General features: G+C 36.3%; 3 protein-coding genes across 8 annotated transcripts in view; 1 reads left to right on the top strand and 2 right to left on the bottom strand.

Moving 5' to 3' along the window:
• Positions 1–18: 18 nt before the first annotated feature.
• LOC112048509 (COP9 signalosome complex subunit 5) lies at positions 19–5,028 on the bottom strand. 2 transcript variants are annotated; one of them, XM_024086043.2, is made up of 6 exons: positions 4,720–5,028; positions 4,534–4,637; positions 3,772–3,902; positions 2,704–2,898; positions 1,937–2,204; positions 19–538 (listed from the first exon to the last, which is right to left on the bottom strand). In XM_024086043.2, exons 1-6 carry the CDS (start codon positions 4,872–4,874, stop codon positions 345–347), a joined length of 1,047 nt encoding a protein of 348 aa, XP_023941811.1. In that variant the 5' UTR covers positions 4,875–5,028; the 3' UTR covers positions 19–344. The 2 variants fall into 2 exon arrangements, with proteins under 2 accessions (XP_023941811.1, XP_052737583.1); XM_052881623.1 differs by having other exon boundaries at positions 1,892–2,204.
• A 548-nt stretch (positions 5,029–5,576) lies between these two features.
• LOC112048501 (X-box-binding protein 1) lies at positions 5,577–10,791 on the top strand. The gene is made up of 4 exons (XM_024086030.2): positions 5,577–5,896; positions 7,326–7,566; positions 8,300–8,469; positions 10,510–10,791. Exons 1-4 carry the CDS (start codon positions 5,730–5,732, stop codon positions 10,601–10,603), a joined length of 672 nt encoding a protein of 223 aa, XP_023941798.1. The 5' UTR covers positions 5,577–5,729; the 3' UTR covers positions 10,604–10,791.
• Positions 10,792–14,832: 4,041 nt separating this feature from the next.
• The window catches only part of LOC112048525 (leupaxin), a 73,961-nt gene continuing 63,942 nt past the window's right edge, over positions 14,833–24,851 (bottom strand). For 4 of the 5 annotated variants that reach the window (XM_024086075.2, XM_024086073.2, XM_024086071.2 and 1 more), the window contains exons 6-9: positions 23,454–23,672; positions 23,199–23,372; positions 22,897–23,127; positions 14,833–19,855 (exon numbers count right to left, since the gene is read on the bottom strand). In XM_024086075.2, the coding sequence (XP_023941843.1) occupies positions 19,589–19,855; positions 22,897–23,127; positions 23,199–23,372; positions 23,454–23,672 (891 nt within the window). In that variant the 3' untranslated portion in view covers positions 14,833–19,588. Of the gene's footprint in view, positions 19,856–22,307; positions 22,699–22,896; positions 23,128–23,198; positions 23,373–23,453; positions 23,673–24,851 lie in introns of those variants that run through there. The other variant, XM_024086077.2, reaches the window with a different exon arrangement.

The following is a 24,851-nucleotide window of genomic DNA, read 5'->3' on the forward strand; positions in this document are numbered from 1 at the left end:
ACTGAATAAAAGCCAATGACCGTTTTACACATTTTTTATTTAATAAGTATAGGATACATCAGTAGGTACAGAAACTGGTAATTCAAAACAAATTTTGACTGCCAAAAAATATCTTCAAACACTTTCTGGTGATTTAAACATATCAATATTTATGTAATTCGATATTATCGATTAATTATTTATAAACACATAAATACCCCCACCACTACGCATGTTAGCTCAAATCAATTGATCTCTTCTACATATTCATCCACTAAGTCCGCAAATGACAAGTCCCAGGTTCAATTACCGACTTGAAAAAATCATGTGTGGTGTGATATCAAGTATATGTTATTTCAGTAAATTCACTCAATCATGGGCGCGCAGGGCGATGGCCGGCCGCTGACGCTGTTGAAGAGCCTGTCCTTGATCATCTGCGCCATAAGTCCGTGGATGACTTCTATGGTGGTCTTGCACGCGTCCTTGGTGGCCTTCCCCAGTTTGTCCTCTGTGCGCTTCTCATGGTGGTCCGTGCCCGCCACTACGAAACCACCGCGCCCTGTAAATAAATCTACCTATTATTAAGAAATTAAAAAACTAATAGCGTGGTCTAACCCTTATTCGGCTCAGCAGTGAGCCGAATAAGGGTTGATAATAATGATGATGATGATTATTTATTGTCCGTGTCCGATAAAAGCCGTGATAGCCCAGTGGATATGACCTCTGCCTTCAATTCCGGAAGGAGTGAGTTCGAATCCGGTCCGGGGCATGCACCTGCAACTTTGCAGTTGTGTGCATTTTAAGAAATTAAATATCACGTGTCTCAAATGGTGAAGGAAAACATCGTGGGGAAACCTGCATACCAGAGAATTTTCTTGATTTTCTGCATGTGTGAAGTCTGCCAATTCGCATTGAGACGTGAGCGTGGTGGACAACTGGCCTAACCCCTTTCATTCTGAGAGGAGACTCGAGTGAGCCGAATAAGGGTTGATAATGATGATGATGATTATTTATTGTCCGATGGCTCAGACCCACCAATGACCATGTTGCTACAACACAGAATATATTTACTACTAGCGGGCGCTCGCGACTTCGTCCGCGTGGAATACTTCCACAAATCTCGCGAGGACCATGGATTATTCCGGATTCCGGATTGAAAAGCAGCCCATGTGTTAATCCAGAGTAAAATCTATTTCCATTCCAATTTTCAGCCAAATCGCTTCAGTAGCGGCATCGCAAAGGAGGAGGGACAAACATACATACTTACGCACAAACTTTTGCCTTTATAATATTAGTGTGATTTTCATCAGGCTACTGACCCAAAACTAGAAAACATAGTTACAAGACCTAACCACAGAATACATATGTACCTACAAGACCTAACCTGAATTTTGGGACTATTTTTGAAAAAAATAGATCAGTATCTTTTAAAATATGATTGATTGCACTCCAAGTAAGCTAAGGCCTGTATTAGAAATAGAAGAGGCCCTGGTATCTTTCATATATCATTCAAGCTACTTACGCAGAATTCATCTTCTACTTTATCCAGAATAAATTCCATTTAGAACTTTTCAACCGACTTCAAAAAAAAGGAGGAGGTTATCAATTCGTCGGAATTTTTTTTTTTCAATATAAACTACACGCGATTTCAAGAAATAGTTAAAAAATAAATGGAAAATATTGTGTCGTAAAAACTGTAATTGTATTGCAATATCAAGAAATAGTTAAAAAAATTGTAAAAATTGTATTGAAATGAATCTTTCATTCATACTAAACAGATCTAGATGAAATTTTGCACAAAGATTATATTAATTTACCACATACATTTTTATCCCAATATTCCCACAGGAATAAGATCTAACAGCAAAACCGCGCACAGCTAGTATAGAATAAGTAAATAATATTACTTAACCGTGCAAAATATTTCTGACTTCCTTAATAAACGCCCTTTGCTCACCTAAGCACACTTCGCTCTGTTCCAACTTGTCGGAGAGATCGAATATCTGGCCGGTAGTGTAATCAGCATTGGTGATGAGACTCGAGCTGGAAAGCGTGTTCACCCAGTACTTGTTCCACAGTGAGTCCAGCAGTCTCCGATCTAGCGATGATTTGAAGTATGACACCTCCAGGGAATAGTACTGTTTACAGTGCACACCAAAGTCTTCAATCTTATTTAGCGGTATGGTTTGGTATTCTGAGGGCTCTTCATTGGCTGGTTTGTAGCCCTATTAAAATAAAAAACAAAGTTTAATTTTTGAATTAAATCTAGAACCTATGAGCTTGTGATCAGAACCCACATATACTAACCACTGAACCAATGAGGCATTTTAATACATAATATATTGTGAAAGAAAGGAGATGTCCCACTCTCCATATATTGTTTGCCCCAGACAAAAAATGTCAATGTGTCAGGGTTGATTGTAATTGTTATTGCATATTGAGTATCATAACATCTCACAATCTCACATAATGCCTATCTAGAAGGTAAAAATTAAAATGATTTTAAAACCCCGCTATTTCCCAGATTTCCGTTTATATCTTTTAATATAAAAATTGTAAGCACATTTATATTATTGGGTCTCTTGGTATTTTTTATTTCACCTTGGGCAATTTTGGGACATATCCTTAAATCTATTTTTTAATCTTTTTAACCAAGTTATTTTATATTTCTATTCACACATGGTAAACCCAGTGAAGCTAAATTATATGTCTTAGAACACAAACCTTAGGATAAGTTCTAAAAGCTCCCAAACACACTTTCCCAGCTGATATGGTTCTGACCGGGTCAATGACAATGGCCACAAAGGGTTCCTGGAAGTTCTGGTTGAGCATCTGAGTGGAGACATCAATGCCTGATAGCCAGCAGCCATACCCAGGATGGCTGTGGTACCATCCTATGGCGTTTTCATGTCTGCCAACCTGGGAATAAATAAAACACATATAAGCTTATTAGTATACTGTACAGCACAACAAATTCAAATGTAATAATGTTCAAAACTTGAGTCAACTATTATTGTTCTGATAGTCCTTTCAGTCAATGGTCTTATAATGAAAACCAACACTTAACAGCTGGATCAAGGGTCAGATACAGAAAGCAGTGATTCTTGAGATGGTGCAGAGGTTCCTCACTCTGGAAACCTGATCCTCCTGACCCGTTGCTTGGGCACACAAATGTCCCTTAGGGGGAGTATTTAATTTTTTATAAATTGTTATAGTTTTGTTTAACATTGTTAAAAAATTAACAAATAGGAAAATAAATAAATGGAAGAAAATTTATATTTTCACTTTAATTTGCTGATAGACTTTAGCTAGGAATGCACACCCTTATCAAACCCTCAATAAACTCAAAAAGACCAAAACCAATAGCAGTAAAAAATAATTATGTTCCTCATCATTAACAGCTCATGGAAATCCACTGTTGGACATATGCCTCTTGCATGGGCTTCCAAACAACTATCTCGAGCCACCCTGCAACCTGCTCGATATCTTAATGTTCCTAGCAATGTTTTTTTTAAATGTCAATCAGCTCTTTGAACTATGTGCCCTAGTTAGTAACAGCTAGTTTCCCAACTTGATCTTTATTTAAAACAATAATAAGTTTTGACCATTCCACATAACCCTGGTGCCTTGCTGGACTAGAGTTGCAACCGACAGGGAGTTAGAGGAGGCCTATGTCAGGTGCAACACTATGAACAATAGGGACATACTGTAAATATATCAAACTCATAACTTATGTATACCAAAGGCTGTTTCAAATAAAAAGTTATTTATTTATAAGTGTTGACCATTCACCTGTTTAGCAGCCTCTATGTAAGCAGTCATGTACTCATAGGCCTGAGCCTGAGCATTCACTCGAGTCTCGGTGCCCTCCACCGGCAGAGCAAATGAGTCCATCACCAGCATTGTGTTAGCATCCACCTTGCCTGTCATTGACAAACACAATTTATCACAATACTATCAGTTTATAATAATTATTAGATCTTAATCTGTATTAGAAATAACCTTCACCTATCTGCTGGTTGGATGGATATTGGATGAAGTGTTATCAAAATGAGGGTATTAAAAAATTTGTTGCAAGTAGGTTTCCTAAAAACTTCTGGTCAAACTATCAAGTGATACTAAATTTGATTTATAACTTATCATCCAAGAAACAAATGGGTGAAAGTTGTTTCTAATTCATTCATTTTCTCAGCACTCACAAGAATAATCATAACTCAAAATCTATACATGTTCCGCAGTTAATTATACTATCCACAATACACTGTGGAATGTGAAAATAACTCTATTTCTTTAATTTTCATAACAATGGTACAAAATAGATAGCAATATGGAAAATAAAATTAGACACATGCTAGGCCATCTGAAGGATTTGTCTATGCATATACCATTTGCTGCTTTACAACTACAAACCTTGTGAATCATTCTGTCATGTTGTTCCTACGAAACCCAGGATCCAGTGTTAAAAAGATGCTTTGGCAAGAAAGAACAATTATCCCTACTCCTTTTTTTATTTTTGTGCCAACATTAATAATTAAAACAGATAATGAGGCTTACCTAACAGAAGACCCATGACTTCCAGGGTTCCTCCAGATCTTGCATGCATAACCATTTTTAACAATGCAAGTGCTGAAATTTTGATGTCTTTGAAGAAATGAGGGCTGAAATAGAAATTCATTGGAAATAAGAACTAAGGACATACCAACCATCAAGTAATATGAAAGTATTTAACTAAATACATACTCTTTCTCCCATGGTTTGGCCGCTAGGATGTCTTGTTGTTGTTTTTTGTCGTAGCGGTAAATATCATCCACGCTCGCTAGCGTTTCTATGTTGTTGGCCATCACCCATGTTTTCTGGGCTATAGTGGCCTGCGAATCTGTGCTTGTGGAAGCCATTTTTAACTTCGGCTTTCAAGCAAGCACTGTCGAAGTTTCAAAACTATTAAACAACTATGAATTACTTAATATAAATTACAATGAAAATATTAATACGTGCAATTTCAGCTTGAAGATTAATTTTTAATTTTTTTACTTGACAGATGACACATTGACCTCACTTTTGACATTGACATTTGGATTTTTTATAACTGATTTTACGGCTCTGGGTTCTACTTTTTTTTGCATAGGTATTTTATCTGTGTATATATGTACTTGTACCACAGTCGAATCGTAAATCTATGATTTATATTTTATAATCAATGTGGGAATAATTTCATAAACAAGTCAATTTATAATAAGTACAGTTTTTATATTATTTAAATTAAACTTGCAAATTGTTGGGAATCATTGAATATTTTATTAAAAACCGATTTATAGCGTGTAAAAACCTTTTCTAATTTGTTTGATCATTGTAATTACGATTATCGATTCAATATTGGATTCAATTTCGGTGGTATTGCATCATTTTGGAAGGAAAATCCGGAAAAATTATTGACGTCAGTTCTTGTTGTGCATGTGGACCATAGTGTTAGTTCACTCACTCAACAAGCAATCTGTATATAGTTGTCCTTATCTAAAACTCAATGTGAAGTTATCGGTTAACGCCCACTCGATAAGTAACCAATCGCGGAACGGCACGTACAATTTTCGAGATCCAAAAATTCGCATTATTTCATAAGTGCTCGAGTATGTACGACGCAAGTTTTTGCACGATACGGAAGATACGCTGTCATAGAAGCTTTTTCTAGTAAAATTTATTATGCGATAATTGAGATGAAAGTTTAAGTGAGAGTTTGGTGTTAGTGTTTTATTATGGTTATGTTATCAATGGAAAAGATGAGCACGCCGATTATAATCACGGTGCCTAATTATCTGGCGGTGGATGATGAGTCGAAGGTTGTTGTCGACGTGGCGCCGAGTCCACCGTCCAGGAAACGAAGGCTGGATCATCTGACATGGGAGGAGAAGATGCAAAGAAAGTGAGTCATCCTTAAAGTTAGTTTCCGTGTCAATTGCCAGCGTGTCATTGATAAATTCTAGCGATTTAAACAAAGCCACTCGTAAGAAATGCGACTCAAGATTACCCTAATGACCACTTAAGTAGGTAGATATGTGCTGATATTTAGATTTAATAATGAATTGATTGTGTTAGACATATCTTTAGACATTTATTTGGTATCAGGTATTAAATTAATATAATATAAAGTAATATGACTAATAAGAATAACAATTAATGTTCAAAAGTACCAGAAAGAAAGAGATTCTGACAAATGAATACACATTTTATTACTTTATATTTGGTCGCATATTTGATGTTGTACTATTTCCATTTTCATATTTTCTCGATGACAGATTTATAGACTAACTATTATATAGCACTAGTGGACTCATTACAAGCCTGTATTAGAGAAGGGATTTTGCATTTTGTACAATTTGTATGTATAATGCCTACCCTATACTAAAACCAAACTTGATGTGGAATATTTATCAGTTTGTTAATTAAAACTGAAGGTAGAAAATTCGTGTCATTAAAGAAGCCCTGTTATGACCTCTGCCTCCTATTCTGTAGGGTGTAGGTTCAAATCCGGTCTGGGGCATGCAACCCCAACTAACTATTCAGTTGTGTGAATTAAAAAAAATTAAATATCACGTCTCAAACGGTGAAGGAAAAACATTGTGAGAAATCCGCCATATCAGAGAATTTTACTAAGGATAAAATATTATAAATAAATAATAAAATAATGTAAATGAAAATTAAATAGTATGTTCTAATTGTTCTAAGCTTCGTCGTCATCAACCCATATTCGGCTCACTGCTGAGCTCGAGTCTCCTCTCAGAATGAGAGGGGTTAGGCCAATAGTCCACCACGCTGGCCCAATGCGGATTGGCAGACTTCACACACGCAGAGAATGAAGATAATTCTCTGGTATGCAGGTTTCCTCACGATGTTTTCCTTCACCGATTGAGACACGTGATATTTAATTTCTTAAAATGCACACAACTGAAAAGTTGGAGGTGCATGCCCGGGACCGGATTCGAACCCACACCCTCCGGAATCGGAGGCAGAGGTCATATCCACTGGGCTATCACTGCTCTGTTCTAAGCTTAATAATCTTTAAATGGGGTGTAGATTTTCATCCTAATCCTAACAAATTAGTCCACTTCCATCCAAGATTGCATCATCACTTACTACCATGTGAGATTGTGGTCAAGAGCTAACTTGTAAAGAAAAACAAATTACTATGATAGCAGTTGTAATGAGTGTACCTTATAAAATCACCTATCATAAGGCCCCATTTTGAACATATAGGCAAGGAATCTTCCATTCAGTATAATCTGTATGTATAGTGCATACCGTAGTTGAAACCTTGTGCACGCCTATGACAGTATTGCGTACCTTTGCTGCAGGAAGCTCAAGAACCGTGTGGCGGCACAGACCTCACGGGACAGGAAGAAGGCCAAAATGGATGAAATGGAAAGTCGGATCCAGCACTTCATGGACAAGAATGATCGGCTGATAGCGGAGGTGGAGAACTTGAAGGCGATGAACGAGAGGTTGCTCAGCGAGAACGCAGCGCTGCGCAGCGAGGCCGCGGCGCGGACCGTCGCGGGAGCCCCGGGACCAGCAGAGTCTCATCCTCAGCAGAAGGTCAGTACCAATATTTTATAGTACTTGTTTGCACCACCATCCTAAACTAAGCTGGGGCCTTTTTGGAAAGTAAAAAAAGTGAATTATACTAACATTTTTTACTAAGTATGACCATTACAGATTGATATAATGGCATATTATATCATATATGTAGTCAAGGGCTAACTTATAAAAGAATAAAAAAAAAGTAAATATAAAAATAGTTAAAATTATATGCCTTGTTTTTATATATATTAAATACCTTCTGATAAGATTGCTGATTTGTGAAGAAAGTTTAATGTACCAGACAAAATTAGGATACAATCGGCCTTGCAAATTAACTCTTAATGGCTAGATATTTTTCCTTATCAGTTTTTCCCTCTATACACAAAATAAATAAACTAAATTTTTTCCTTATCACTTTTTCCTTATAAGTACAAATTAAATAACAGTGACTGTATGTGAGTTAAAGTTGAGTTTGAAGCTAGATAACATCCAATGTCTTTTGATTTCAAAATAAAATAAATAAATTTCACTACAGTTTTACCAGAAATTTTTAACCTTCCACCCATGATCACAAGTTCAGGGCTCTTCATTGAGTTTTTCTCTGTGACAGACAATGGACTCAACACAGGCACAGTGAATCCTTGGAATGCTCAGATGAGGCACAGTGAATCTATGGAATGCTAAGACGGGGCACAGTGAATCCGTGCAATGCTATAAGACTCTAAATAATGTGTGTTTGTTTGTACAGGAGGGGCCCCCGCCGGCGCTCCGCGCGGCGCGCCTGCTGTTGACGATGTGTCTCCTCTCGCAGACCTCCTCGCACACCTCGACTCCGACGACTACCTCGACTCGCTGCACCAGCTCGCTGACTCCCTCCTCAAGGAGATTGATGCAACTGCTGCAGGAGAGGCTCACGATGTAAGCTTACTATACTTATTTGTTAACTATAGCTTGACAACTTCGTTCGTAAAACACTCAATGGTCCGCGCGGGCCGGGGGGGCGTGATGTCTTTCCCCCCGTCGCCCGCATATCATGGGAGTGCTATCTACAAACTTGCCAGATTATACAGCCCTAGTTTGCTAGCTTTTAATTTTTTATACATCAGAGTATCATCATACTTTTCAATAAATTCTACTAAAATAACAAGAAAAAAATAAATTTTAAGTAAGAGTGTAAATATGTGCATTTATTTATTACTTTCGCAATATGACAATAAGATGGAAAGTTATGAATAAGACATAACTTCTTAATCATTGCATCAGCCAAGTGAAAGCTCCTAAAGCAAGGTATATGTATTACTTATGCAATGCTGTATTGCTGTATGTCATACGATATGAATCAATAATATTTGTTTTGTAACTAAAAGGCATACAATACAGAATCGCATATATATATATATGATATGACTTATGTATTGCATCAGCCAAGTAAAAGCTTAGTTTAGTTGGCTGATGCAACAACTAAGCCAAGTCGTAATATGAATCACCTTAATAAAACCTACCTATATACCTTTCTAAGTTTCTAAAATAATGCAACAGTGATGTAATTTTTTTTTATTCTTTACAAGTTAGCCATTGACTGCAATCTCACCTGATGATGTGATGATGCAATCTAAGATGGAAGCGGGCTAACATGTTAGGTGTAGGATGAAAATCCACAGCCATTTTTGTTTCTATGACATCGTACTAGAATGCTAAATCGCTTGGCGGTACGTCTTTGCCGGTAGGGTGGTAACTACCCACGGCCGAAGCCCCCCACCGATCAAAACTCTGACGTATATATAATAAGCCTTTTATTCTGGTTCGGTTCTTAAAACAGTTTATTTTTAACACAGTTGTGTCAATATTGCATCACTATGGTGTTGTTGAAATTGAACTAGATATGAATATTTATAATTTGTACAAGTGCTGCATTACTAACAAAGATTTATGATACACTAGTAGTTACTGTGAGCTGTGATAGCCCAGTGGATATGACCTCTGCCTCCGATTCCGGAGGGTGTGGGTTCGAATCCGGTTCGGGGCATGCACCTCCAACTTTTCAGTTGTGTGCATTTTAAGAAATTAAATATCACGTGGCTCAATCGGTGAAGGAAAACATCGTGAGGAAACCTGCATACCAGAGAATTATCTTAATTCTCTGCGTGTGTGAAGTCTGCTAATCCGCATTGGGCCAGCGTGGTGGACTATTGGCCTAACCCCTCTCATTCTGAGAGGAGACTCGAGCTCAGCAGTGAGCCGAATATGGGTTGATGACGTGAGTAGATACTAACGGTTGAAGGTTATTACTATATTTACAGATATGAAAATTTGATGACCTTAAATATGAATATCTCTTTAAAATATAGGTACTTAATTAGTTTATTTCTTCATAGGTTTATTTCAATAATGAATTATTTAACAGTAAAAGCTCTACAAAACTTCTTTTATTTCAATAATGAATTATTGATATAAAAGAAGTAGATTTAGTGGTCTTATCAAAATCAACTTTTTTAGCATGCATTTTTTAAGGCATCAGCGGACAGAGTTTTTACATATATAACAATTAATACAATCTTTATCTTGCTTGTGTTCAATTCAATCAAATCATTCAAACTTGAATTTAATAATATCAAGCTAAACCTATTTGATTATTATTTTATTTTCATTTTTGTTTTTTACAAGTAAGTCCTTGATTACAATCTCTCTTGATGGTAAGTGATGATGCAATCTAAGATGGAAGCAGGCTAACTTGTTAGGGGGAAGACACCCCTTTCGGCTTCTAAACAACCTCGTACCAGAACGCTAAATCGCTTGGCGGGGTACGTCTTTGCCGGTAGAATGGTAACTAGCCACGGTCGATGCTTCCCACCAGCCAGACCTGGACCAATTATGAAAACCTCAATCGGCCCAGCTGGAAATCGAACCACTGCACCTCGTAGGTCATCAAAATTCAAAATTCTTTCAATTTGTTAACAGGTCAAAGTCGGGATCACTGGAGAGTGCGCTGAAGGAGCTGAAGTGGTGGGGCCCGCAGCAAAGCAACTGGAACCCGGTCAAAGTGGAGTCATAGACAACAAACACGACATAAACCGGATACTGGCGCAGCACTCGTACGCGCACCCCTACCCCGCAGACATAGACAAAATAAAGGAAGAGAATGGCGACAAGGGTGACATATTCTACGCGAGCTACGAAGCAAACGATTGTGTCACTGTCGAGGTTCCCTGTGAAGATCAACTCGAAGAGACACAAACTAAAGACATAAAGCCTGTGTTGATGAAAGTTGATCCCCCGGTGAGTATCGAAGAATTCAACACAGAGTTGACGGCGTTTAGTGAGTTGACAGACAATTGTTCGGACATCACTCTGGAGTGTGACATGAAGTTGCTGTCACCGTTGTCTATGGAAGAGAGTCTATTAGGGCTGTCACCAACGCACACCAACTTCAGCTCGGACTTGGGGTACGAGTCACTCTCGTCTCCACTCAGTGAGTCAGGGTCGATGGACTTGTCAGACTTTTGGTGTGAATCCTTCTCTGAATTGTTCCCCGGACTGGCGTAAAGACGTTTTGTTTTGTAATTTCTTCTCACCAAAGACTGACTAGTTCGTAAGTTATACTTGTCATGTAAGTTGAATATGAAGAATTAAAAACTCTGGTATGGCTTTAGCTGTTATGCTGTGAGTTAAGCCATAAAAACGAATTTAATGACAGTTCATTTATTTTGAAAAGATATAACTCAAGATATTTTCTTACTACCACCTATTAAAAGTAGGAAAATATTTTGTGTGTATCTCTCACCTAAAACGTGCATACTTTAGTCAGTGATAACTGTGCACTCCACTGTTTATCAATCATCAAATTCTGCCCAGTAATTTAGTTCATAGTACAATATACTGCTAAAATCATAAACTTTTAGCTTTCCATAGTTTAGTAAGTTTCCTTCAACTTTCATGATGAGTATGGCCCTGATTCTATGGCTATAGAACTAAAAACGATGGTTTCTCATTTTGTGACGTCATTCTTTAATTGTTATGACGTCACAACCTGGAGTCACTAGCGTTTTACGTTTTAGAATGCTTAGTGAAAGGTCTTAATTTCGAGTTTAAGTTAAGTAAAATTAAAATGACAAATTAGTTAATATATTTAAAGATTATTAATAATTATATAATTCTATTTAAGTTTATTAATGTTATTTCATATTTGCACGTTGTAGTTTGCGTAGGGGTGTATTTAAGTGCTGTAAATAAATGTTTTTTTTTTCTCTGGAATTCTCGTTGGTTTTTAATTTATTAACCATCTTTTATACCACCTTATATGACGTGACGGGTAGCAGCGACAATGATTGTACTATCATTTTGTGGTAGAGGAAACACTTCGAGCAGGTCCCAGGACTTGTGAGTAGGTTTAAGGTATCCCTTTAGAATGCATTACTCACCTCCCCTGCCCGACATGTTCTCCGTGCTCACACTTGACCATTTATGATCAATAATCACAACACAAAACAATATTGCATAAAACCACTAACCCGACTGGTAGAGTGACAGTGTGAATTGTTTACGCTGCCTATCAAACAACTGAGCTCAAATCATCAAATACCCTCATAATTACACCATCACTATTGCAACAACTTCGTACATATACCTCCTTTTTATAATAATATAGTTATTAAATGTAGGAGTACATCACAACTCGAGGAACTAATTTTTTCCATATAAAGTAGAAACTATTTATTTCAAAATAGTCTGCTAATGACTACCATGATTCGGTAATTTTCTCATTGTTCCAGTGGTTAGCCTATGTGGATTCCAATCGCGAGGACCTAGGTTTGAATCCTGGGTCGGGTCAGAAAAAACCTAATGTGATAAACTTTATCATTATCACCCTAAATTAAATAACCATCCCACATTGGAGACAAATAGCTTGGCAACTTCGTTCGTAACACTTCCGATGGTCCGCGCGGGCCGGGGGGCGTGTAGCCATGAATGAAAACCCCACGACTGATACACCTCACTTCCCCGCACGCACGATTCACACCCGCGCAGTCTTTCCCCCCGTTATTATATGTCATATCTTGTCATCTCGTCATATCATGGGAGTGTCATTAACGAACATGTCAGACTTTATGCTCCATAAATCTTCTCTCCTTAAAGGAAGACCTGTTCCTGTAGTCGGCTCTTAATTAATGATGATGATGATGATGATGATGATGATGATGATGATGATGATGATAGGCGGGTATTACATAAAACGTAGAAATGGTGGTTAAATGTGTATAAATCGAAGTTTACCACAAAATAACTCGTACCTATCTGCATAGGTAGCTGCAAACAAGCTGTAAAACATTGTAACTAGTACAACAAAATGAACGTGGGTTGTCGATAAGGAATAATTAATGAACGTTATCGATTTGTCGAAGAAAATTCTAGTTTCTTCCAAGGTTGGTGGGGTTTTAATGTTATTAACTTACTAGTTCTTTGTTATCGCATTTTATTAACGCGAGTTAATAAAAGTGAGGTGTTGTGTAATGATTGAGAACAGTTAACAATTATTTATGGAACTTGATTTAGATAAAAAATATTCTGTCATTGATGGAACTAACAGAGAAAGATAGATTTATAACCAATGTTTATTTGAAAAGAACATTGAAAGCGCTTGGAGGCCATTGGATCAGCTTCCACCTTCACACAGCAAATAAAACTATAAGAAATTGTAATTGTTATCAATTGTAAATTATAATACTGTATGACTTTTTCAAAAGAGCAACTGTTGAGTTTCTTGCCGGTATCTTCTCAGCAGAACCTGCCTTCCGAACCGGTGGTAGAATCTTTACAAATAGTCTACTGACGTGTCAAAAGTGCTTGTAAACTGAGCCTACTTGAAATAAATGATTTTTGATTTGATTTGATTTGAAACGATATTGAATCTAATCACCGTAATTTGGGGAAAAAATCCAAATGGCGGGTGGCCGATTATGCCAGCTTCCATAAAAAAGGGGTGTGGATTTTCATCCTCCTCCTAACATGTTAGCCCGCTTCCATCTTAGATTGCATCATCACTTACCTACCATTAGGTGATATTGTAGGCAAGTTAGTAAGTGGGCAACTTTTTTTTTAAAGGGGTGTATAGAAAAAAAAAACGTTTGAACCTTTTCACAAGAATAGCATACGTACTTACTTACCTAGCTTAATAACCAAGTATTAAGCAATGAATTAAGTTTTAGAATTAATTATAAACAGCTGCAGCCTAAATTTTGGACTCGCTCAATCTATTTATCCTTTCTAAAAATGTATCAAAAAACAGCGCATGTAAACTGTGCAAAGTAGGTAAAGCCAGTATTTTTTCGTCCTGCTGCCGAATCCTCTGATCTGCCTCATTCGCATCATTATCAGCCTCAGACTAATTAGATAAAGACCTGCCTCGCAAGACATTATTTTTCTGTCAAAGTATATGATCAACGATCTTATGCGATTATAAACACTTTCTCTATATAATCGATGTTTTATAGTTTACAATCGTGTCCGTCGGTTAAAAACCTCCTTAAAAATACCTTCTTGTGTAGTTAAATGGTTTAAAAAACGAACAAAAACTGCTGGTTTAGTATAAGATATGTATGAAATCTAAGCTCGTTTTCCTTAGAAAATGGCAGAAAATTTTGTTCGTGAATTTGGGTGCGATACTAGTCCTTATGTACTTAGTCTGAGTTATCAGCCGATGTACGTCCACCGCTGGGCATAGACCTCTTGAATTCTATCTTAATCTGATCTATGATCTGCTTAATTTGTTGGAATGTAACTCCCCTAGAACACCCTAGAACTTACTATCCAAAGTCGAACCAGCTAACAAATAGTCTACAAATCAAGATAGTGGTTAAACCTACGTATCTCTATAATGATTAGTGGTAATTTGAATATGGTTTTACCAAACTTAAATATTTTAAAGGGGAATTGTAATCAATTGTCACTACGAATGTTTATCTAATATAGACATTAAAAATATGGTTATTGGTATTACCCCGTTATCTACACTGAGTTGAGACTGTATTATACGACTAGGTAGGTACATTATTTATCCTTGATACAAATTATAGCAAAAAAACAGTATTTGATAACTTAAAAAATTAAACGAAGTATTTAAAAAAATATTTCTTTTTTCCTTTTTTAACGGTTTTAAATCTTTATATTTAAATTACTTCCACAGCAATATAAACAATAAACATTTCCTTTTAACTTCGTATCTATAGAAAATATTTTAAACTACATTTTAATTTTAATCAACGGTTTCAAAATTAAACAAAGAAGTCTTCATCAAAAAAAACATTAAATATATTTGTTAAAATATTACAGATTCAATAAAATCATTTCTTACACGAACACGTTACAAATAACCATCAGTTAAACTCCTGGTTAACGTAACCAAACACATCTCGATACTTCGCTGAATAAGGACGTTACTCACAGTGTAACTTTATAGTCCAAGATCCAGCATTAGAAATATATACCCTCATCTGTTTTTTATTATTCATAAGAAATAAATGATACGTAATAATCACAGTGATACATCGAAATAGGTGCCTAGTTTAATTGCCAGCCAGATCCAATTTTTATACAAAATCTAGAAAATCATGTTCAAAGGCAACTTAATACAGTAAAATAAGCATAAAATGAGCTTTCATTTGACATGTTAGACGACTAAATAACTGATGAGGGTATCAAGAACAGGATGAGTTAGGATAAATAACATTACTCAACTGTTTATATCTGGCAACCCCACAGTTGCAGTGTGAAAGCAGGCGACCTTTACATTTTTAATTTTATTTTGGTAGGGTAGGGGTAGAGTAGTGTAGAGTAGGGACAGGGATCAAGCTTGATCGGGTCCCCTAGTAATTTTATATTAACCGATCGCAATTTTACTAGGCAGCCTATTTTCAATGTGTCAGTGTGAATATTTTCTATCATTTCTTTCTTATCACAAATAAATAACAGATGAGGGTATATATTTATTATACTGGATCTCGTACTATTAACTCTCAATTTATTATTGCTTTACTAGTAATATAAGCTTGTTTGTTTGTTCAGCTGAACTCGCTAATCTAAGGAACTAGTCGATCGAATTGAAAAAAATATTTTCGTTGATTAGTCCATTTATCGAGGAAAACTTTAGAATATATAATATCACGCTGCGACCATCAGGAGAGTCAATTAAAAATGTGGCAAAAATGGGGAATAAATATTCCAGGAGCTAGTTTTATAAAGGAGACGGAACATTTCATTAAAAATTATTCTATAAGATTGTCTTTATAACTCGATTGTGTGAATTACGAATTTGTCTCTATATGTATCTATTTGACACAGACAAATCTGAAACTGCACTGTAAAGTTATAAAAGCATCATTACAGATTTTAATAGGGAAATGGGTTTTGCATGAGTAAGTTCATAACAAACCAAAAACCAATGGAAAAGAATAAGTTAAAAGTTATACATAGTTACATTGCGATACAATGTGACCTAAAATTCAATATACAGATAAGACCCAATCAGTATTACGCAATCTCAATCAAAATTAGGTTACGGTTACACTGCGAGCATATTCGTCCGACGTTAAACGTTTGGCACTCGATACTAAACTATTAACCTAAAAGCGATAACGCAATCTGGGTAAATTAAAAAAATAACTTGTAAAAAATAGCAAATAACTGTACAGACTGAATAATTAAGAGCTAATGGAAGATTATGTCAACTTAACAACACAACGAGTAGCGGTAAAATAAAAAAAACTTTATATAAACATATTTTTTTTTTGTTAAAATATAGAATGTCATAGAAAATAAAATATAATATTTATGTTCGGAAGTCAGAAGTTATACAACAATAAAAATTGTGGTTTCTACCGTTCGTGCGCTGTAGCATGGTGCGGGTGACAGTTCATTTCATTCTTGAAAGTTTGGCTCTGTTCACGATAATAGTACGTATTATGCATCATAGGGCAACTGTCATCCGCACCATGCTACAGTGTTAAATAAATTAAAGAGATTGCAACCATGACAATTTGTGTTTGTTAAAATGTCACAGCCATTCATATTTTACCTGTGGCGGTATTTTCTATTGACTGAAAGAGTTTGTTTTGTTTTTTTATATCGCAAAAATGTCTAATTTTTTAACAACGGCATACAAAATAATAGTCAAAATATATATAACTTTTTTGTGCTTGAAATATAGAATTATTAATGAAAGTTTTTTTTTAATTAAATATTCGATCTTTTAAATGCTGGTGTGTACTAGCCCTTATAGTAAATAAATAATCAAAACATTACACTTATCTTAATCGTAATTTACATCGGTATTTTCCTCGTATTATATAGTTCTAGAAAGATCTACGGATTTAAATAAATAGTTCAATGAAGTGTAACAATCAATGATTTGTATCAATGACTTCATCCATATTATCGGACGGCAAAAATAGCCGTGAGGTAAAAATTTGACTAAACAAAATTGGTCACAAATCACAATTGTAAAATAATCATATTAAAGTATTTTTATTTTTTGTTTTATTACAAAATTGGTTCAGTTTATACATCACTATTTATGCATGGGAAGATCTTATACTTTTGAATAAAGAAGATTCGTGCGATCCGTAATTTGCGGATCTGTGGACGCATCGTATTAAACGGATTTTTAATTTTACGGAAAATTCGTGCGATCTATACGATGCGTATCAGTGGACATCCTTGTTTGACTTTCTTTAATATATTACGATCCGTTTGGTGCGGTGCGTCCAATACGTACGACGTGGATATGTGGACGCCTACCATTACGCGAGGAAATTCAAGGTGTTATTTAATTTTTTTTACAATCCTATTTTACGTTGAGGCCGAGGCCAATGCAGTTGTGCATGTATGATTGTATGTATTATGTTACAAAACTATTGTAAAACATAGGATTATTCAAAATAACAAATAAATATCTCCATTAAATAATTTAGAAGTGTTGTTTGTTGAATGTCGTATTAGACAACAAAAAATTGCAATGAAAATGCTTCTTTATTTCATAATGGTTTTTTACACTATACTACAATCTTGGGCATATTCTGTAATATTATACTCATATCTAACATTTAAGAATTTATTAATATTAATAATAATTAATATATTACAATAGTATGTTTTTTTTAGATTTTTTTATATCTAATTTTCAACGTCTTTGACATTTTAGAATTTAGACCGAAAGCACATCACAATCTATTATTTTTGACATAAAATTTTGAATTAGTACCTTTATTTTTCGAACACTTTTAATTTCATCTTAATAATATAATATTAACCATATTTATACTGTTTTTCTACTCTATTAACTATACATACTTAATTTAATAATAATTAATTATAATGAATCGACTTATCAGTTTACACGATGTACAAAAAAATAAAGAAAATTAAAAATACTGCCATCCTTCTCATAATGACTTGAATAGAAAAGGACATTAAAAGTTTACTCAAGTGAATATACCTACCTATTCATACTTTTATGTATTCCTTTATCGAATAAACATCTATGGACCCCGCAGACCAATTATGGAGGGACCAGTATTGCACCCACGAACAAAATTGTCTGTCATTTTCTGAGGAAAACGAGCTTAGATTTGGTATATTATCTTGTATTAAACTAGACAACAGAGGTTTTTTACAAAATTCAACTACACAAAAAGGTATTTTCACGGAGCTCTTTGATCGACGAACACTATTACAACTATGAAACATCGATACTATAGAGACAATTATTATAATCGCATTAGATCGTTGATCATATACTTTGACAGAAAAGTAACGTCTAACGTAGCGAGTCAGGTCCTATACAATAATTGGTCTGAGAAGGACCCCCCAATGACGTCACATCAATAATACTGTACAAAATGAAATGAAATAAATACATAAAGAATGTATGGGTTACATTGAGACAAAACAAGAAAGGGGGTCCATAAACATAATACATTTATTCTCCCAAGCAAGTGAATTTGAATTATTATTAATATTACACATCAGTTATATTTACATAATTAAAAGTATTGTATTTATAAGTTTTGAGACAATATTTTTAAATACAGTGAGAAAATTTCACAAAAGTATTACAGAACTTCGTTTAACTAAAACTATTTTAGATCACATCTACATTCACCATCGAGTGAAAAAGACAGAAAGTAATTACGAATTTTTGACATATCAAAAAATACAAAAAAAGAACAGTAACAAAATGGTCAAAACTTTTATGACCTCCGTACAAGGAAATGAAGCCTGTTTTCCATTTATGGTATGAAAGTATAATGTTACAATAATCACTTAAAATCTAAATATTATTTAATATATTATCTGTCAATAAAAATTATCTATTTAACTTTTACTTAGTTGTAGTTTTTATTATCGAGCTATTTTGTTTAAATTATGGAAGTTCTATGCATGTTTTATAGTTAAGTTCAGAGCAAGAACGACCGAAATATGGCGCTGACATATTATTATGAGGATTAAAACTATATTTTTTTTTCAATAACCGTCTAATCTAATAAAATTATGTTATCATTCATTTAGTGGTCCTAGCAACGATAATTTGCAAGAATTTTTATCTAACTTTCAATACTTGTTTTAACTTGTTAACTACGTGACGTCATTCTAAATTCAATAATTTAAATGGCGGACTCTCAAAGATATTATAAATCACTGTTATTATAAATCAGAGTCAAATAAAAGGTTTTAGGTAAAAATAATGCGAAATAAACCTAAATATTTTTTTCTAACAGTAGAATTATTTATTAATTTGATCAACATCAACGTTGCTTTACTTATTGACAAACAGTTGTTGACAACATCAACGTTCCTAAGCTGACTGAATGGTTTTAAACGAAAAAAAAAAACGTTTTAATCTATCGAATTCGCTTCCGTTCTAAAACATAGATAACAGTTTTAATATAATCGAGTAACGCCATCTATAACACTTTTCGTATCAGCATTACTTTTCAAACATAACAGTATGATGTTATATAACGCCATCTGTTGGCGGCATATAGATTTACCCGAACAATTTATCAAAGCACGCATGGCAGTATGGCTTGTCGTTTTGTTCCTTGAAAGTTCCTTTATTCAGTTGTCTGAGACAGAACGCGCATACAAAGTGTTCGGGGTGGAATTTCCTGAACATGGCGGTTATGCAGCGGCCGGCGATGGGTTTATGGCAGCCGGCGCAGAGGGAGCCCCTCTTGCCGTGGTAGTGGGTCTCGCAGTATGGCTGACCTTCGTGCTCGAAGAACGAACCCCCGTGGAATGGTTCGCGGCATTCCTGCAATGGAAGCGTGTTGAATCAATAAGTAATAATTTATCTTGGCGACACACATGAATAACATAATTGTACCAACGAAGCATAGCACTAATTACTAGAGAACGCCCGCAACTTTGTCTGAGGAGTTCTGTTAGTATATGTACATATATCACATCACACACAAGATCGAATCAGACATGAATAGAATAGAATAGAATATATGTTTATTTGTCTACACACAAGTAATAAAAGAAACAAACAGAATAAACAAAAATCTATATGGTCGTGGACAAAAAAGTTATCCACCTGAGCTCGATGCCACAGCGAGCTGTGGCGCTGGTTTTCAGGTGAAACCTTGTGTGTTCACGGACGTGTCTACGACTATGGTCAACTTGAAACTTACAACAAACCAAATCTATTCCTTGATAATTATAATAAGAAGCTCTGCAGATGAATTAAAGAAAGTTACCTAGCTCAGTGTGTCACAAACCTGAAGTGACAATGGGAGGGACAATTAATTTTAAGAACCGATAGACATTGAGGTGCTAGAACGGCGACTCTAAATCGCAAAGCGCATTGTTAGTCGACCGTGATGATATATTAATATTGAGTTTATTTTTTCTGCTTTCTCAAAAAATAAATTATAGAATTTTGGATTCAGGAAGCTTTTCTACTTCCATGTATGCGTTAGAATCGTACTGCTAATACACAATAAGAAGGCTGAAGAGTGTTTGATGCTGCTACTACTTGGGTATTGGTCTTGACATGCGGTAGAGGCAAAGTTTTGATTGAATTCAAGTTTACAAACTTAATCAAATCGGACACTACAACAGTGTAAGGTATTGTGTGTGTACACTTTTAAATTAATCGTTTTTAAGATTCTGTGCTTCAAAAAGAAAAAATAAAGCCTTTGTCTGTTACGAGTATGATCCTTTCTTTCTAGATTGTTGTAGATGTCGAAAAAAATCATTGGAGTTATAATATCTGGTAATAAGACAAGACTTATATAACGCGATTCCAAAATAAATGAATGTGCTTGGCGTAACGTATTTATTTTATTGTGAAACATTACGAAGACGTTGTTAAATTACTCCATTTGATATAAACGTTCTCAACATGACATTGGCACGAATCCACTGGATTACCTACAGCCGCGGTCGTACTATTTAATCCGATTTAACAGAAGGAAGATTTTTAACTCAATCTGTATTTTTTTTTATTCTTTACAAGTTAGCCCTTGATTACAATCTCATCTGATGGTAAGTGACGATGCAATCTAAGACGGAAGCGGACTAACTTGTTAGGAGGAGGATGGAAGTAAACATCCCTTTCGGTTTCTACACGACATCGTACCGGAACGCTAAGTCGCTTGGCGGTACGTCTTTGTCGGTAGGGTGGTAACTAGCCACGGCCGAAGTCTCCCACCAGCCAGACCTGGACCAATTAAGAAAACCTTAACCGGTCCAGCCGGGGATCGAACCCAGGACCTCCGTCTTGTAAATCCTCCGCGCATACCACTGCGCCACGGAGGCCGTCATTTGTATGGTAACTTGTTACAAGTAAACAATATTATAAACAAGTTTAAGTATGTTCTATTTTATTAGGATTTTTACTCCTAAATTATGTTACACCTAATAATGGTGTTATTGACATAATTTGGTGGCATAATGATATCACAGTAATGTTATAAAGGCGAAAGTTTGTGTGTAAGTGTGAAAGTGTGTGTAAGTGTGTATGTTTGTTCCTCTGAACTGAACTTAGATGAAATTTGAAATGGAAATTAATTTTACCCTGGATTTCTGGATGAAAAAACTTTTTTCATCGCGGAAATATCCATGGTCCCCGCAGGATTTGTGAATAACTAAATTCCACGCGGACGAAGTCGAGGGCGTCTACCATAAAACTTTTTAACTTTCACTTGTTAAGTCGTTTTAAAGTATGGTAAGGACTTTTAAAACCTTGAATTAACTTATTATTCAAGGTTTATAGTGTCAATTGGTTTACAAGTATCTAAAAAGAAATGCCTACTTTAGACCTGTCAATTCAAAGAATTTGCTTTTGTGAATCATTTAGATTTCCGGAAAAGATTCCTTTGATAGCGTCAGAGATTTTCTTAACACTTCGCACGAATCTTGACATTATGATTGCCGCGTGGCGACGGCGGTGCATTAATAGCCTGCACTAGATACTGATGGCTATAGAGTATACATCGGGTGACCCATAAACAAAGCGATCTGCTCCACATTAGCCGCCGGCTGTGACGTCACGGCGTATTTTTAAGCCGCGTCCGCGCGGGAAACCCTACACGCCCAGATCTTGACCCCCTTTACCGATTCTTTGCGATTTTCGACGTCCCTCGTTTGCGTAACAATACATTGATAAGAGGTCATTGCCATTGCGCGTGCCCACGTGACCTTGAGGGTCGATCGAGAGAGCAGGGCGTGAATGACGTCCGCCTTTATGTCTATGTATATTGTTTTGTTTTGTTTTCATTTTAATTTTTTTGTTTGTTTTTTTTAGTTTTGTTTTCTTTATTTTATAAATCTTAACATTACAGTAGCATTATATAAAAATATATTACATAACATTATATTTCCCTATCGAGCAACTACGCTAGGATTAGGTAGTTTTTGTGAGTAAAGTTATTTTGTGTAGCATCCGTGTTTTGTGTGTTTGTTGTCATACATTGAGGAACATCATACAGTCGCGTCGAGCATAGCTGAAAAAGAAACTTGGGGAGGGCATTCGAGTTGAGGGGTGTTTGTCATTCTTTACTCTTCCTCGTCGACTCCGACGCATGTGGGGCATACCGGCTTTCCTTCCATGGCATAGAACGATTTTCCCTTTACGGGATTTTGGCAGTCCTGCGATACCAAAAAAAATGTCTTTATCAGAGGTGCAAACTCTTTGTCAATTCATATTTTTGGATTGCTAAAGAGTGATATACTTCACCTGGCGTAGGAGACAATATTGCTGGAGTTATGGCATACGTTACCTGTATGATTGTCCTCCAATATCCCACTGGAAGGAGAGATGAGAGCTGTTGACAGTGAAATACTGACCTTGCACACGAAGCAGTCTGGATGCCACTGTGTATTGAGGGCAGAGATGTAATTCTCCATGATCGGCTTATTGCAGCCGCCGCATTTTGGCGCGAACATGTCGAAGTAATCCGCGCGGCAGTACGGCTTGCCATCCCTTTCGTGGAACCCTTCCTCCCCAAACTGTTGCCCACACTGTGCGCAAAAGAAGTGTTCCGTGTGCCAAGTTTTTTCGAGAGCCGTTACACATTTCTGGAAAGGAAGCAAACATTTAGAATCGGAGACGCGGCATCCAAATTGACGGAGCAGATTTGGACACTAACATCAAGAATGGGTCCATTGCAGTACGCGCATCGCGGCGAGAACAGATTGTGGTAATCCGGCTCGCAGTATGGTCTGCCGTCGCGCTCGAAGAAGTTCCTCGTGCCCAACTCCTGGTTGCAATGCGCGCACGTGAAGTGCTCAGGATGCCACGTCCGACCTAGAGCTGTGATGACCTGCACATAAGGATTCATGTTATCACTGTCTTTTAAAACTCCACATTAGCACAAATTCACAAATTGTCTTGAATATTCCACCTGTCCGACGATTGGCTTCTCGCAAGCGTTGCAGCATCCCTTCTGAGGGGTTTGTACTCCTTGGCGGCTCATGTCTGCTCGAAGGGATCCGAGCATATGTTCTAGAGAGGCTGATTCGGGCTGCCGCGGGTTGCTGCGGTAGTGCTCCTGCCAGGCGCGCTTCTCCCGGTAGACGTGGGTCCCGCTTTCGCCTCCTGGCGCTGCACCTGCGCCGCTCACCTGAGAAATTACAATCAATTGATTCCTTCCCTCTGTCTACAATTTTTTTTAATCAACAACAAAATGTTGTATGACTTTTAGATGGCGAAGAAATCAATTGACATCAATCAAAATTTAATTTGGACAAAAACTTATAAGTCAAAGGTTCAACATTTCGCGTAACGTACAGAAGCTAACCGGTCGAACGAAGCGGACTGGAGTGAATGCGATCTGAGTGAAATCTTTGTCTATGTACTCTAATATAATAAGCTCGCGGCCCCACTACGCCTGTGATGTAACGCCGGGGCTATCTTTAGCTGTGAGCTTTTGGACGAGCGCGAGAGAGACGAAGGGAGTTCTGGAGCGACCGCCTCCCGCCCGGCTGGAAATAGCGGTGGACCAAGAAAGGCGAGTAGTAAATATTATAATAAACGGAAAAGTGTAGTGCAGTGTGCCGATGTGGCCATGACAACTGCCGCCCTATATAAACCTTTATTGGATGATTCACGTCATTGTTTACGTTATCGATAGGATCAAGGGTAGCACAAAAACAAATCATTATTTTAATACGTGTTTACATATTCGCTACAACTGTGAATGAAGTTTGTGTGAGCATGGAGCGGAGCGCAAAATTTATAACGCACGGTCTAGATACTTGCGTGTTCTTGATAGCAGGTCAAGTGTCTGTTTGGCAGCTGGAGCTGTCCTCAAATCTGGATTTTCTTCTAATTCACATTATTCCAATTAGTTATGACCGATTTAAATATACGATAAAGTTGTTTACATATTTATATTTAGTTATTGTATAATGTATGTTTATACATACATGTTTACGCTATTTGCTTTCAAAAATACTGGATCGATTCAATAAGTTCAGCTTTAATAGGGACGCACTCAGAACAGTTCTGGATTCGATTTCTGTCCTCTAGACTATTATCGTGTCTATTTCTACCATTCGCTTAGTTTGAAGGGAAAGGGTTTTATTGGCTATGGAATAAGAAAAACACGATTAATATTCTCATTTTGTTTTTAGAATGAAAAATGAAGATTTTCCCATCGCTGCTTTTCCTGGCTAGAAAATGTATGCTTACGTTTTATATTAACTATCTGAAGACATGCTGTTGTAGGTGAGTTTTTATTCAATGACAAGTTAGCCCTTTACTGCGATCTCAGTTGCTGTTGCGTGACAATGCAGTATAT

This window comes from Bicyclus anynana, chromosome 5 (assembly GCF_947172395.1).
Source record: "Bicyclus anynana chromosome 5, ilBicAnyn1.1, whole genome shotgun sequence".
NCBI lineage: Eukaryota > Metazoa > Arthropoda > Insecta > Lepidoptera > Nymphalidae > Bicyclus > Bicyclus anynana.

What these genes read in the sequence shown, in the direction of transcription:
- LOC112048501 (XM_024086030.2), top strand. Translation starts at nt 5,730, where the DNA reads ATGGTTATGTTATCAATGGAAAAGATGAGCACGCCGATTATAATCACG. An exon ending in GAGGAGAAGATGCAAAGAAA is followed by an intron (nt 5,897 to 7,325) that starts GTGAGTCATCCT and finishes CCTTTGCTGCAG; the next exon opens with GAAGCTCAAGAACCGTGTGG. An exon ending in AGTCTCATCCTCAGCAGAAG is followed by an intron (nt 7,567 to 8,299) that starts GTCAGTACCAAT and finishes TTGTTTGTACAG; the next exon opens with GAGGGGCCCCCGCCGGCGCT.
- LOC112048509 (XM_052881623.1), bottom strand. Translation starts at nt 4,874, where the DNA reads ATGGCTTCCACAAGCACAGATTCGCAGGCCACTATAGCCCAGAAAACA. An exon ending in ACATAGAGGCTGCTAAACAG is followed by an intron (nt 2,899 to 3,771) that starts GTGAATGGTCAA and finishes ATTTATTCCCAG; the next exon opens with GTTGGCAGACATGAAAACGC. An exon ending in CTTTTAGAACTTATCCTAAG is followed by an intron (nt 2,205 to 2,703) that starts GTTTGTGTTCTA and finishes TTATTTTAATAG; the next exon opens with GGCTACAAACCAGCCAATGA.